This window comes from Gracilinanus agilis, chromosome 2 (genome assembly GCF_016433145.1).
Source record: "Gracilinanus agilis isolate LMUSP501 chromosome 2, AgileGrace, whole genome shotgun sequence".
NCBI classification, from domain to species: Eukaryota; Metazoa; Chordata; class Mammalia; order Didelphimorphia; family Didelphidae; genus Gracilinanus; species Gracilinanus agilis.
The window spans coordinates 694,681,783-694,696,889 of NC_058131.1; the positions used below are offsets into that span (position 1 = coordinate 694,681,783).

At 51.8% G+C, this 15,107-nt stretch overlaps 2 protein-coding genes across 3 annotated transcripts in view; one reads left to right on the top strand and one right to left on the bottom strand.

Moving 5' to 3' along the window:
* ZNF511 (zinc finger protein 511) overlaps window positions 1-1,424 on the bottom strand; it is an 8,529-nt gene extending 7,105 nt beyond the window's left edge. The window contains exons 1-2 of the mRNA XM_044659181.1: window positions 1,044-1,424; window positions 112-465 (exon numbers count right to left, since the gene is read on the bottom strand). Of these exons, the coding sequence (XP_044515116.1) occupies window positions 112-465; window positions 1,044-1,075 (386 nt within the window). The 5' untranslated portion in view covers window positions 1,076-1,424. The remainder of the gene's footprint in view (window positions 1-111; window positions 466-1,043) is intronic.
* An 814-nt stretch (window positions 1,425-2,238) lies between these two features.
* Window positions 2,239-15,107, top strand: part of TUBGCP2 (tubulin gamma complex associated protein 2) — a 36,011-nt gene continuing 23,142 nt past the window's right edge. The window contains exons 1-5 of one of the 2 annotated variants that reach the window (XM_044659179.1): window positions 2,239-2,268; window positions 3,342-3,530; window positions 4,754-4,882; window positions 5,441-5,617; window positions 9,107-9,266. In XM_044659179.1, the coding sequence (XP_044515114.1) occupies window positions 3,381-3,530; window positions 4,754-4,882; window positions 5,441-5,617; window positions 9,107-9,266 (616 nt within the window). In that variant the 5' untranslated portion in view covers window positions 2,239-2,268; window positions 3,342-3,380. Of the gene's footprint in view, window positions 2,269-3,341; window positions 3,531-4,753; window positions 4,883-5,440; window positions 5,618-9,106; window positions 9,267-15,107 lie in introns of those variants that run through there. The other variant, XM_044659180.1, reaches the window with a different exon arrangement.

The window sequence follows — 15,107 nt, forward strand, 5'->3', positions numbered from 1 at the left end:
CCTTCTCCTCCCTCCCCCGCCCCCTCTTTTTTCTTCCTTCCCCCATCCCTTCCCTCCTCCCCCGCCCCCTCCCTTCTCTTTCCTCCCGCTCCCAGTCCCTCTGGCCCGTACCTTGGGGGGTTCGGGGGTACGTCATACCACAGGTGGGCCGGGTACTCATGGATCTGGATCAGATGATCCGTCTGCTCTTCGGGGCTCATGAACTTCTCATTGCAGCCCCACACCGGGCACTGGTAGTAAAAGGGGAAGGGGCGCCGGGAGCGCGCGGCAGCCGCGCGGATGGGGCAGGTGGGCACAGTGCCGTGACGATCCATGAGGTGGATGTCCAGCAGCTGGTCCGAGGGGAACGAGCGGCGGCAGAAGGAGCAGTTGTTCTGGTGCAGGGTCTGGTAGTGGTGCACGTAGCCCGGCAGGGAGTCGAACACCCGATCGCAGCCCCCGATGTGGCAGCAATAGGCGGGCATCCTGCGGGTGAGGAGCGGCCGCGACGCACCAAGAAGTGGGCAGGCCAAAGGGTCCGCAGTCCACCCCGCCCCACCCGGCCTAGCCTGGCCATCCGCAGCATCCATCTCCGCCCCAGCAGGCCCCTCCTTGTATACGTGCTTGCATCCATCCATCCATCCATCCATCCATCCGTCCGTCCGTCCATCCACCCATCCATCGGTCTAACGGTCCATCCGCCCATCCATCCATCCATCCATCCATCCATCCATCCATCCATCGATTTGTCCATCCGTCTGTCTATCCATCCATCCGCCCATTCATCCATCCATCCATCCATCCATCCATTCATCCATCCATCCATCCATCATCCATCATCCATCCATCCATCCATCCATCGATTCATCCATCCATCCGTCCATCCATCCATCCATCCATCCATCCGCCAGGCCTCCGCCCATCCGCCTTGGGCCTGTCCGCCTTGCGGGACTTGAGGACCCTCTGCGGCTTGGGCCCACCAGAGGCCAGCCAGCCTAATAGGGGTCCGCGGTCGACCAATTGTTCGGGTTCTTAATCCCCTGGAAAAACTGAGAGATGCTCACCTGGTATTCAGGGTGTCCCGTAATGTCCCCATCCTGGAGGCAGAAGGCCCAGGCACGGCGCGACCAGCGACACGGACCGGGTCCCGCTCACAACGGCGATGACGAACCTTTTTCTACGACGAACCTTTTTCTTACCTCTGTAGTCTCCGCCCCCAGGCAGGCTCCTCCTCTCCGCCTCGTTCTCACCCCAGGCAAGCTCCGCCCGGCCGCCTGTCTCTCACCCAAGCTCCGCCCCTCTGCCTCACTTTCAACCCAGACAGGCTTCGTTCTCTGCCTCCATCCTTCCCTAAGATCTTCCCTTCTGCCTCTCTGCCTCGGGGGGCCTGCCCCTCTGCCTTAATCCTGCTTTTAGGCTTCAACCTTGGGTCATACTTCTGCCCCAGGCTCCGCCCCTCCACTGCTTACTGCCCTAGACCCACCCCTCAGTCTAGCTCACGCCCCTACCCCATCCGACTACGTCATACCCCAGGTCCTGTCACTCAACCTCACTTTCCCTGAGGGTGGCTGCTCAGCCTCCATCCCACCCCAGGATCCCCACCCCGCGCCCCCTCCTTCTACCCCTGGCTTTCGCCTTCGGCCTCACTTTTGCCCCAGGCTCCTCCCCTCTGCCTTGTTCTCACCCCCCAGAGCCTGCCCCTCCACCTCTTTCTGCCCTAGGCCCCGCCTCTCGGTCTAGCTCACACCCCCACCGTGCCTTTCAGACTACGTCACCCCCAGATCCTGTCACTCAGCTTCACTTTCCCTCAGGCTCCGCCCTTTTGCGCTCCCCGCGCGGGGGCGCGCGCGCGCTCTCGCTCCCTGGCGCTTTCTCTCAGACACGGGCCCCGCCCCCGCCCTGCGGCTCAGACTGCGTCACGCCCCAGTCCCCCAGCTAGCCTAGCTGGCTCACTCTAACACTTAGCCCATGTGACCTCGAACGGAGGTGTGGGGGTTGGGGTAGCAGGCTCAGGACCTGAGCGGGAAGCTGAAGAGGGTAGCAGCCGAAAAGGGAGCATGGGCGGCTGGGGCAGCGTGGGGCGGAGGCGACTTGGTAGAGCTCCCGCAGTCCTAGACCAGGGAGGCCCGCAGCAACCCCTCCCCAATCCCCCCCACCCAACCTTAGGCGCGCCTGTTGCAGAGGGTGGGGAGGGCTCATGACGTCATTTCCGGCTCGGGAGCCGCTTCCGGGTCGTGGCCAAACCGGGCGCGGGGAGGCTACTAAAGGGCCTGGGAGCAGTGGGGTTGGGTGAGTGTGCGGGAAGCTTCCTTTCCGTTGGCTCTCACGCAGGTGCTTGTAGGGGGCGGACCTGCGGGGAGATTGGCTCGTGGAGAAGCGCCGATTTAGGGTTAGGGGCTGTTGGGCGCGCTTCTTCCTTCCACCTCCCCGGAGGGGCGCTGCTGGGGGAACGCCCCGCTGCGCCGCCTAGATTGGCGCAAACAAACGCTGCTCTCTTGTCTTTAAAACGTTTTTTTGCGTTAAGGGAGGCCCCTGAGAAGTGGGTCTCTAAAGACCTTAGTGGGGGAAGCCCAGGGGCTAAAGGCTAGCTTCCAGGGTGCTCTCCGCCACTTCCTAGCGAGTCATTGAACCCCTCCCACTAAGACAGGAGGGCTGGCAACGTCCACCTGAAACAGGCAAAAGGCCGCCCTGCTGCCAGACCGCGGCTTCGGCCTCTCCTGGGACCCAGGCAGCACTCCCAAGTGTGTCACCCCTGCACCCCCAGCCCGAGCAGAGGCCCTGGAGCCCCGCGGCATCTCCCTTCCTTTGCCTGTGCCCACGTCCCCTCTCTGGCTCTCCAGCTTCCACTGTGACCACTGAGCTCCCCCAGGAAGTCCCCGGGCCGGGCCACATTGGATTAGAGGAGCCACAGTTTTCCCTTTTCTTTGTGTCTCTGGCACTTGGCCTTTTGGGAACTGAGGCAGCTGGTGGCGCCCGGTTCCCCGAGTGAGGAAGCCCCAAGTTCCGTTCACTCTTCCTAGCTAGGTCCCATCCCCTCTGGCTGCCCCCCTCCCCCTTCCCGGTCTGGAGAGCAGAGACAGCAGGCGCCCTTGGGAGCCAAGGTCGAAGGAAGCAGGCCCCATCGGGGCTCCCCACTTCTCAGTCCGCTCTCCTGCTTCCTCCCGCTGCAGATTTTTCCGGGGCGTCAGATGGACGCTTGGTTTTGGCTCTTGAGGGGGTCTCTCGTTTTGTGCCACCCTGAGATGGGGGGGGGGCAGTTTGGACGGCATCTGCCGCCACCTGGGTCTGCTCTGAGGTGCCCCTTCTAACTTGCCCGGCTGGGCCTCGGTCTTTAGCGGATGCTCAGTGTCTCCTGCCCGCAGGTGAGCGTTTGGGCATGTTGGTGCCGTAGCCCTGGAAACATGAGCGAATTCCGCATTCACCACGATGTCAACGAGCTCCTGAGTCTGCTGCGTGTGCACGGAGGGGATGGCGCAGAGGTGTACATCGACCTCCTGCAGAAAAACCGGACTCCCTACGTCACCACGACTGTGTCTGCCCACAGCGCCAAGGTGAGCTCCCCTTCCCTGAGGCCCCTCCCTGGCAGCTCAGCCCTCTCTTCTGGAGCTAAATAGAATCCGTGTTTTCAGTTGAGAAGGGAGAAACCTGGAACAGGCAGGTTTTCCTCAGGGCGTTCATTGCAAGCATCTTCAGGGTTTGCTTCCCTTAACCCAGTGAGGGGCCAGCTCTTTAAAGAGGGGCCAAAGGCAAGGAGATGCTCCTCTGTCGGTCTGTCTCTAAGGCAGCTCTTTCCAAGTTTCATTGTATTGTATCCTACTCTGGATAGAACATTTCAGGGGCCGCCTCTGACCCACCGGCCATAGTTTGCCCAGCACTGCCTTAGACTCTCAGCTCCTTAAGGGACTGTCTTGCCTCATTTTCTGTCTCTCATGTTACACGGTGCCTGGCAGGTAGTAAACGTTTCTTGAGTGGTGGCCTTAGAATCAAATACACTCAAGCCTTCAGATTGGGGGGTGGCTGTAGAGATGGCTTCAGAGCCAAGAAGCCGTGTGTCATGCCCTTTGAACACTTACTGGCAGGATGACCCTGGGTTGGTCCCAGGCAGAAAGTAGCAGAGAAGGCTCAGTGCTGTGGTGAAGGGAATTTGCTCCACTGGGATTTCCCAAGACCAGAAAAGTTCCAGGAGCTGTTGTGGCCTAGAAGTATCAATCCTAAGTATCAGTTCCAGAGCAACAAGGGCTAGGCAAGTGACTTGCCCAGGATCCTAGAGCTAAGGAGTATCTGAGGCCAGATTTGAACCCAGGACCTCCTGTCCCCTGACCTGGCTCTCTCTACTGAACCACCCAGCTGCATCCCGGAAACCTTGTGAAAGCCAAAAAGTTAGGTCCTTCCAGGTATCCACTTTCCACCAGGCAACTCTGGGTTTATCTTCAATAAGAAAACCCCAGAACTGACCTCCAGTAGCCCCAAGTCTAGTTTTCTTCAGGACTGAAAGTAACAATCCCATGATGCAACCTGCTGCCCCTTTCACCCTCACCTTGGCTTCTTCAGTCACCAGATTGCTTCGTAATCGTGCCTTTTAACAAATGTTAGACAACCGCCTGCCTCTGTCAGTTCGGGGCGTGGTGGAGCCCGTGCAGAGGGTCGCCAGGTGCCTGCAAGAAAGCCAATGAGGGGGGAGGGGGGAGGCCAGCCTCCTCGGTCTGTCTCCTTGACCTCAGCAGGGGCTGGCCTCAGCGCGAGGCCTTGCGCTGACGTTTGTTGGGGCCTTCAGGTTAAAATAGCCGAATTTTCCCGAACTCCCGAAGACTTCCTGAAGAAATATGATGAGCTGAAATCGAAGAATGCTAGAAATCTCGACCCTCTGGTCTACCTGTTGGCGAAGCTCACTGAAGATCGAGAGGTACCTGCCAGCGTCTCGTGAGAAGCCGGCGAGTTTGCTGGGGCGGACGGGGGCCCCAGGCGGGAGGGGAGTTACTGGGAGGCAGGCAGGAGGCCTGCTTACACATCCTCCCAGTGAGTTGGGGGGGGGGGATTTTGTAACCCCCAACAAGTCCTTCCCCTCCGTGTGCTGCAGGGGACTGCCCAGGTGCAGGCAAAACCCCCAGGGTTTGTTCGCTGTCCAAGCCCCCGTGTGCCACGGTGACCGCTGATCCCCATGCTTCCTGGGGTCAGGCTCAGCAGAAGCTGTCCTCCTATACTGCAGGGGGGGGACCCTGAAGGGCGTCGATAGATGGATGGGGCACCAGAGCTGGAGGGGAGAGTTCTAGAAAGATGAGCCTGGGCCACCGTCTTGCTTTGGGGTTAGTGTGGACAGGCAGGGATGTGGTGGTTCGGGAGGGCACAGCCACAGGGCCAGGCTCCGGCCTTCCTGGCCAGCTCCTTAGTATTCCGATCAGAAATCAGAATGAATCAGCTCGAGCATTCATTCTGCTGCAGTGCTTGTGTGCCTGTGTTTCAGACGCTTCAGTATCTGCAGCAGAATGCCAAAGAGAGGGCCGAGCTGGCCGCCGGTGCGGCTGTGTGCAGCACTACCAACTTCAGCATCTCTTCAACGGCGTCCAAGATTTCTATACAGGAGCTGGAGGAGCTCCGGAAGCAGCTAGGCAGCGTGGCCACCGGCCCCAACCTGCAGCAGGTCTCTGTCCGTCTGTCTGCCCGTCTTTCCTTTGTCTGGAGTTCATCAAGTTCCCTTGATGGATGGGGCCCGGCAGCACCTGACAGGCAGCGAGGGGCAGGGCTGGCTGTGCGCTCTCATCCGTAAAATGGAGAGAATGGCAGCCCTTCCCTGGCTAGTCGGGGGGGGGGGGGCGGGGAGGGAAGGGTGTCCAGTGAGATCCCTTCTGGAATGGCTCTATGGCAATATCATGAAAGCCATTTCTCCCAGGATACCTGGGCAGGGATGAAGCAGGAAACCGTTCCTACTCTGCAGGTGCTGCTGTTGTAGCAGGAAAATAGATCTCTGTCTCCTTCTCTTTGTCTCTGTCTGTCTCTCTCTTTCCTTCTCTCTGTCTCTCTTTGTCTCTCTCTCTCTCCTCTGTCTCTGTCTGTCTCTCCTTCTCTCTCTTTGTCTCTTTCTCTCTCTCCTCTCTGTCTCTGTCTCTCTGTCTCTGTCTCTCTCCTCTCTGTCTTTCTCTCTCCTCTCTGTCTCTTTGTCTCTCTCTCTCTCTCCTTCTCTCTGTCTCTGTCTCTTTGTCTCTCTCTGTCTCTTTGTCTCTCTCTCTCTCTCCTTCTCTCTGTCTCTGTCTCTTTGTCTCTCTCTGTCTCTTTGTCTCTCTCTCCTCTCTGTCTCTCTCCTTCTCTCTGTCTCTCTCTCCTTCTCTCTGTCTCTTTGTCTCTCTCTCCTTCTCTCTGTCTCTATCTCTTTGTCTCTCTCTCTCCTCTCTGTCTCTTTGTCTCTCTCTCCTTCTCTCTGTCTCTGTCTCTTTGTCTCTCTCTGTCTCTTTGTCTCTCTCTCCTCTCTGTCTCTCTCCTTCTCTCTGTCTCTCTCTCCTCTCTGTCTCTTTGTCTCTCTCTCCTTCTCTCTGTCTCTGTCTCTCTCTCACACACACACACAGAGCCTCTGGAAAGGTAGTTTCTCTGGCCTGTGGAGGCCTGGAGGAGCTTCTGTTTTCCAGAGGTCATTGGGAGCTCTTGGGCTGGTCTGGGCACCGGAGTCAGAGCTCCAGCTACCCTTGAGAAGAGAAGATTGGGCCCTCATGGGGAGAGGCCAGAGGCTATCCCAGGGGTTAGCCCAGGAGGTGGTGGCTGCAGGGGTGGTAACTGTTGGGCTCTGTGGGCTGGGGGAGATGCTGAGCTTCCAAACTGGCAGACAAAGTTGAGTTCCCTCTTGCACATGCGCGTTGGCCTTCAGAAGAGGCCCAGGAGGCAGACGGGTAGAGATAAGAACTGAGGAAAGGAAGAGGCTCCTGCAAGGTGGGCTGGAGCCGGGGACGGGCCCAGGACGGAGCCTGGTGTTCATGACAGGGAGCAGAGGGACAGTCGGTGGTGGCGGGGCGAACCAGGAGGGAGCACCGAGAATGTGGGAGAGAAGGGCGGTCTGCTGGAAGGGCAGCGTATCCACTGGCCAGTTCCTCTCCTTTCACTTGGAGGGGGGCGGGAGGCCATGGAGCTCCAAGCCCCAGGGCAGGAGGAGTTGGGGGGGAGAGAGCGCAGGAGAACTGCCCCAGGGGCCTTGGAACCTGCCCCCTGTGTCCATGCTGCTGTAGGGGGGGGGTAATGTCTTCCGGGGGTCTTATCAGCAAATTTCAGTTATTAATCAGTTAATAGTCAGACTTTATTGTAGGTAAATGAGAGAGGCGGAAACCTCTGAAAGGACCCCCAGACTTGGCAGTTAAAGATCCTGAGAACCGAGGGGGAGCCAGAGGGCCAGTAGAGGCTGGCAGAGCTCTGCTGGTGTGGGACGGGGAGACTTGGGCCTTGTTGCCAGGGAGGAGTTAAAGACTGGGCCGGGGGTAGGACCTAGCTGAGAATGGAGGCTAGGAGAAGGGGGATGAATAGGAGCCACTCTAATTCTTTTCTTTTTCTTTTGAATATTTTCTCCTAGTTCCATGTTTCACATTCTTTCCCTCCCCCAAACCCCTCTTAGCCTTCCCACAATTCCACTGGGTTTTACATGTTTCACTGACCAAGACCTGATTCCATATTATTGGTAGTTGGACTGGAGTTACCGTTTAGCGTCTCCATCCCCAATAATGCCCCCATCAGCCCATGTGATCAGGCAGTTGCTTCTCTTCTGTGTTTCCGCTCCCACAGTTCTTCCTCTGAGTGTGGCTGGTTTTCTTCCTCACAAGTCCCTCAGCCTTGCTCTGGACCCTTGCATTGCTGGTAGAGAAGTCTGTTGTGCTCGATTGTGTCTCAGTGTATCGGTCTCTGGGTACAACGTTCTCCTGGCTCTGAGGAGCCACTCTAATAAGGGAGAAGCTGCTGCTGGTCTGGTGGAGGGGTGTTGATGCCCGGAGGAGGCTGTGTGGCAAAAGCCTAGAGGAATCTGCTTTGATATGGGCTCCTCCTTGGGGGGGGGGGACCACCTTTATTAGTGTCCCTTCTTCCCGGCCCTCCCTCTGCTGGGACCCCTCATCTAATCTCTCCCCGGGTCGATCCTCTGTCTGGTGCAGTCGTCCTCTCCAGAGCAGCCCTCACCCTCGCCTCTGCTCGTGTTGCCTCAGTCGTTAGCGAGGCATCCTCTCCTAGGAAGAGAAGGGGGCCCGGGCCCCTGGCAGGGGAGGGGCAGAGCAGCTCACATGGAAGCCGAGGCCCGCTCTTGGTCCCTCAGCTCCTGCTCCGTGGCTCCACCTCAGGCTGCTGGCCTGAAGCTCGGAGGGTTTCCTTTTGCAGTGTCTTCGTTGGCTACATTGTAACAGGCGGGCGGCTCCCTCTGCCTCAGTGGACCAAAAACTGCTTGTGGCTGTGAAATGCGCTCTCGCTCCTTTGGTGCATGGTTCTTGCTCTGGAGATGGCCACACACCAGGCTTTCTTGAAGAATGTTTCTGTTTCTGGATAGATTGTTTCCCTCTGGCTCATCTCGTGGAGGTGCTGCCACAGTGTGGCTTTCCATCAGGAGCCCCTCATCGGGCTCCCGGCTCGAATCGAGTCTTTTCCTTTTATGCCCCGGGGGCTTAACCCCAGCTGGGGCTCCCCAATGGTTGGGTCGGTCTCCAGTTCCACCAGCAGTGTAGCAGCGTGTCCCCATTTGTCATTTGTCAGCTGGTCTCCCAGGTGGGAGCTGATCTCTAGGGGGTTTCCATTTGCAGTTCTCCAGTCAGCGAGGACTTAAAGCCTTTTCTCCTGTTTGAGTTCTTCAGCCATAGAGGAGTGTCTGTTCCTCTCTTCTGCCCATTTCGAGGCTGGGGAATGGCTCTGATTCTTACACATTTGACTAAGTTCTCTCTCGCCTTGGTCTGAGAAGGGAGGGGCCATACAATTTGTTTCCCAGTTTTCTGCCTCCCTTCTAACCCCGGCTGAGCAGATGGGCGCTTTGAGAATGTGGAGTGCGTGCCAAGGAGGTTGCTTGGAAAGCGGTCGTGTTCAGAAATCACTGTTTTGGCATTTATGGCCTTGAAGGGCTTTTAAAATCACAAGCGAAATGCAAATCTCGACTCTCCTTCTTTCTTCCAAAAATGCTCAGTCACAGGAATTTACAAGAAAGGTGCTCCGGGACAAGCAGAGCAAGAAGAATTCAGGCCACCATCTCCCAGTGTTCCCAGCATGGGTGTATGAGAGACCTACCCTCATTGGAGACTTCCTGATTGGCTCTGGCTTAAGCCTGGATTCTGCTGTACCTGTCGGTATGTTCCAGTGGTTTGGTTTGTGTTCATTTTCCTTGAGAATTGGAGACTCTGGGAGTGGGACCCCAAGCCAGGGCTGATGAGACCCTGGAAACAATGCCACATTTGATTGTCTGATTTCTTTCTTTTTTTTTTTTATTTAATAATTTTTATTTTTTAGAAAAGTTAACATGGTTACATGATTCGTGCTCTTACTTTCCCCTTCACCCCCTGAGGTCCCCCCACCCCATAGCTGATGCACATTTCCCCTGGTTTTAACATGTGTCATTGATCAAGACTTATTTCCATATTATTGATAGTCACATTGGTGTGGTCCTTTCGAGTCTACCTCCCCAGTCATGTTGGCCTCAACCCATGTGTTCAAGCAGTTGCTTTTCTTCTGTGTTTCCTCTCCTGCAGTTCTTCCTCTGAATGTGGGTAGTGTTCCTTTCCATAAATCCCTCAGAGCTGTCCTGGGTCATTGCATTGTTGCTGGTACAGAAGTCCATTACATTCGATTTTACCACAGTGTATCCGTCTCTGTGTACAATGTTCTTCTGGTTCTGCTCTTTTTACTCTCCATCAGTTCCTGGAGGTCTTTCCAGTTCACCTGGAACTCCTCCAGTTCATTATTCCTTTGAGCACAATAGTATTCCGTCACCTGCATATACCACCATTTGTTCAGCCATTCCCCAATTGAAGGGCATCCCCTCATTTTCCATTTTTTTGCCACACAAAAAGCGTAGCTATAAATATTTTCGTATAAGTCAGCTTATCTATGATCTCTTTGGGGTACAAACCCAACAATGGTATGGCTGGATCAAGGGGTAGGCGTTCTTTTATAGCCCTTTGAGCATGATTCCAAATTGCCATCCAGAATGGTTGGATCAGTTCACAACTGTACCAGCAGTGCATCAATGTCCCAGTTTGGCCACATCCCCTCCAGCATTCATTAGTCTCCCCTTCTTTCATTTTAGCCAATCTGCTAGGTGTGAGGTGATACCTCAGAGTTGTTTTGATTTGCATTTCTCTAATTATTAGACATTTAGAACACTTTCTCATGTGCTTATTGATACTTTTGATTTCTTTATCTGAAAATTGTCTATTCATGTCTCTTGTCCATTTATCGATTGGGGAATGGCTTGATTTTTTATACAATTGCTTTAACTCCTTGTATATTTGAGCGATTAGACCCCTGTCAGAGTTTTTTCTTATAAAGATTTTTTCCCAATTTGTTGTTTCCCTTCTGATCTTGGCTATATTGTTTTGGTTTGTACAAAATCTTTTTAGTTGGATATAATCAAAATTATTTATTTTACATTTTGTAATTTTCTCTAACTCTTGCTTGGTTTTAAAGTCTTTCCTTTCCCAGAGATCTGACAGGTATACTATTCTGTGTTCACTTAACTTATTTATAGTTTCCCTTTTTATATTCAAGTCGTTCACCCATTCTGAATTTATCTTGGTGTAGGGTGTGAGATGTTGATCTAGACCTAATCTCTCCCATATTGTTTTCCAAATTTCCCAGCAGTTTTTGTCAAATAGTGGATTCATGTCCCAAAAGTTGGGCTCTTTGGGTTTATCATACACTGTCTTGCTGATGTCATTTACCCCAAGTCTATTCCACTGATCCTCCCTTCTATCTCTTAGCCAGTACCATTTTGTTTTGATGACTGCTGCTTTATAGCATTGTTTAATATCTGGTACTGCTAGGCCCCCTTCCTTCACATTTTTTCTCATTATTTCCCTTGATATTCTTGATCTTTTGTTATTCCACATGAACTTTGTTATAGTTTTTCCTAATTCAGTAAAGAAGTTTTTTGGTAGCTTGATAGGTATGGCACTAAATAGGTAAATTAATTTGGTTAGAATGGTCATTTTTATTATGTTAGCTCGTCCTACCCATGAGCAATCAATGGCTTTCCAATTGTTTAGATCTAGTTTTAATTGTTTGGAAAGTGTTTTGTAGTTGTGTTTGAATAATTGCTGTTTGTTTTCGTAGATAGATTCCTAAGTATTTGATATTGTCTAGGGTGATTTTAAATGGTGTTTCTCTTTCTACTTCTTGCTGCTCTAGTGTGTTGGAAATGTATAGAAATGCTGATGATTTATGTGCATTTATTTTGAATCCTGCAACTTTGCTAAAGTTGTTGATTATTTCTACCAGCCTCTTAGTTGATTCTCTAGGATTTTTTAAGTAGACCATCATATCATCTGCAAAGAGTGATATCTTGGTCTCCTCATTGCCCACTTTGATACCTTCAATTTCTTTTTCTTCTCTAATTGCTACTGCTAGTGTTTCTAGTACTATGTTGAATAATAGAAGTGATAATGGGCATCCTTGTTTCACTCCTGATCTTATTGGGAAGGCTTCTAATTTATCCCCATTGCATATGATGCTTGTTGATGGTTTTAGGTATATGTTGTTTATTATTTTTAGGAAAGGCCCTTCTATTCCTATACTTTCCAGTGTTTTCAATAGGAATGGATGCTGTATTTTGTCAAAGGCTTTTTCAGCATCTATTGAGATAATCATGTGATTTTTGTTTGTTAGACTGTTGATATGGTCAATTATGTGGATGGTTTTCCTAATGTTGAACCAACCTTGCATTCCTGGTATAAATCCCACCTGATCATGGTGGATGATTTTCTTAATTACTTGCTGGAGTCTCTTTGCTAGTATTCTATTTAAGATTTTTGCATCTATGTTCATTAGGGAGATTGGTCTGTAGTTTTCTTTCTCTGTTTTTGGTCTCCCTGGCTTTGGAATCAGTACCATATTTGTGTCATAAAAGGAATTTGGTAGGACTCCTTCTTTGCTTATTATATCAAATAGTTTGTACAGTATTGGGATTAGTTGCTCTTTGAATGTTTGATAGAATTCACTTGTGAATCCATCAGGCCCTGGCGATTTTTTCTTAGGGAGTTCTTTGAAGGCTTGTTCAATTTCCTTTTCTGAGATGGGATCGTTTAGGTAGTCTATTTCTTCTGCTGTTAATCTAGGCAATTTGTATTTTTGTAAATATTTATCCATATCTCCTAGATTGTTGTATTTGTTGCCATATAATTGGGCAAAATAGTTTTTAATGATTGCCTTAATTTCCCCTTCATTAGAGGTGAGGTCTCCCTTTTTATCTTTGATACTGTCAATTTGGTTTTCTTCTTTCCTTTTTTTATTAGATTGACCAGTACTTTGTCTATTTTATGTTTTCTCAAAATACCAGCTTCTAGTCTTACTTATTAATTCAATAGTTCTTTTACTTTCAATTTTATTAATTCCTCTCTTGATTTTTAGTATTTCAGTTGTCTGATTTCTAATTGGATGGGAGGGAAAGTGAACAGGCACAGTTCCCTGAACTTGGGGGAAAAAACATGCACCGCCCCACTCTGCGCCTCCCCCCCCAAGTCTGTATACAATCAAAGGGACATGGACACTACAACCAATCAACCAGTATGGGCCATAGAAGACATGTGGGTCAGCTGAGATACACAACTGTGAGAAAACTCCTTACACCCATCTTTGGATCTGACCACATAGCCTAGAGCAGTGATGGTGAACCTATGGCTTAGGTGCCAAAGATGGCATGAAGAGCACTCTCTGTGGGCATGTGGCCACCTTCTCTCTCTCCCTCAGAGTTTGTTACTGGAAAGGCAGAGGGACTTGGGCAGAGCTGCTCTTGGCCCACCCCCCCCCCCCATGCCTGATGGGTGGGGCGGGGGTGGAGCCCAGCACTCTGTCTCTAAAAGGTTCTCCATCACTGGCCTAGGGCCTTGGTTAAGGGTCCCGAAGCAGCAAGAACAGGTGGTCTGGTTTCCCAGCCATGTTGGGTTTTCTCCCAAGACGGAAATGAGACTAGACACACAATTGGGTAGAAAGGGAACAGAGCCAGCTCTAGAGCTAAGTCACAAGAGGGAGCCAGTGGGATTCACTCGGGTCCCTCAGCCTCTATCAGCCCTGGAGAAGCTCTGCTGCCACACTTTCCAGGCAGAAAAAAAGATTCTGATTCGATCCAGGAGATCACATGAGAAGCTAACTGTGAAGTGCTTACCCTGCGAGCGCCTGGCGCTCATAGGCACTGTGTAAATGTAAATGGGGATGGGGAAGGGTGTTTTCTTCCTCAGAGTGCTTGGGGGGAATTTGCCCCAGATAACTCCAGGGAGGAACAGCTAAGTCCAAGGAAGGGAGCATGAGGAGCTCTGCTGCCTGTTCTTCCCTCCCTAAAGCCCTTCAGGGCTCTTTGGGATAGAAGGCCTCGGTGGAGAGTTGGCAACATTCCTGGGGCTTACTAGACCCTGGCAGTGGTTCCGGCTCTCTGGGACTTCATGGGCTCCGGCAGTGATGGCAATTTTAGGCTCTCTTTTCTTCCATTTCTGGGGCAGCTCTGCTCCTCCACTCTGCCTCAGGTCAAGAACGCCCCTGGGTTCCACCTTGCCTGTGGCCCTGACTAGCTGCAGGCATGAGCATGAGGAGGGGTGGGGAGAGAGGGGCTCCCGTTAAACCTAAAGAGACTGTGGGATCCAGCAGCCAGTTTGGCCTTTTGAGAGGGGTCATGTGAGTGGTGTGTTTCAGAAAGGCCTTGGGGTCCTGTTGGGGGGCACCTTTGGAAACCATCTCCCCTGCCGGCTTCCCTCAGGGCCAAGTGCTCTCTGAGGTGCAGGTCCTGGCCGAGCCATCTCTTTTAAGGCCAGGTGGGGCTCGGACAATGGCACCACATTTTAGTGCGGTCAGCACCTGGGCCCTGTGGGCTCAGCAGCTCCTGCTTTCTGGGCCCTGACCCTGAACCCCTCCAGAGGAAGTTGCAGGAATGGGGTGGGATGAAGAGGGAGCCCCGATTTTTTTTTTGGATATTTTGAATTTGATATATCTTTTTTTTTAATTTAAACATTTATTAATATTCATTTTTAACATGGTTACATGATTCATGCTCCTACTTTCCCCTTCACCCCCCCACACTCCCCCCACCCATGGCCGACGCACATTTCCACTGGTTTTGTCATGTGTCCTTGATCAAGACCTATTTCCAAATTGTTGCTGGTTGCATTGGTGTGGTAGTTTCGAGTCCACATCCCCAATCATGTCCACCCCGACCCATGCGTTCAAGCAGTTGTTTTTCTTATATGTTTCCTCTCCTGCAGTCCTTCCTCTGAATGTGGGTAGCATCTTAACATAAATCCCTCAGAGCTGTCCTGGGTCATTGCATTGTTGCTGGTACAGAAGCCCATTACATTCGATTTTACCACAGTATGTCAGTCTCTGTGTACAATGTTATTCTGGCTCTGCTCCTTTCGCTCTGCATCACTTCCTGGAGGTCTCTCCAGTTCGCCTGGAATTCCTCCAGTTCATTATTCCTTTTGGCACAATAGTATTCCATCACCCGCATATACCACAGTTTGTTCAGCCATTCCCCAATTGAAGGACATGCCCTCCTTTTCCAATTTGTTGCCACCACAAAAAGCGCAGCTATAAATATTTTCGTACAAGTCTGTTTATCTATGATCTCTTTGGGGTACACACCCAGCAATGGTATGGCTGGGTCAAAGGGCAGGCATTCTTTTATAGCCCTTTGAGCATGGTTCCAAATTGCCAGCCAGAATGGCTGGATCAGTTCACAGCTCCACCAGCAATGCATTAATGTCCCTATTTTGCCTAATCCCCTCCAGCATTCATTACTCTCCCCTTCTTTCATTTTAGCCAATCTGCTAGGTGTGAGGTGATACCTCAGAGTTGTTTTGATTTGCATTTCTCTAATTATTAGAGATTTGGAACACTTTCTCATGTACTTATTGATACTTTTGATTTCTTTACCTGAAAATTGCCTATTCATGTCTCTTGCCCATTTATCAATTGGGGAATGGCTTGAT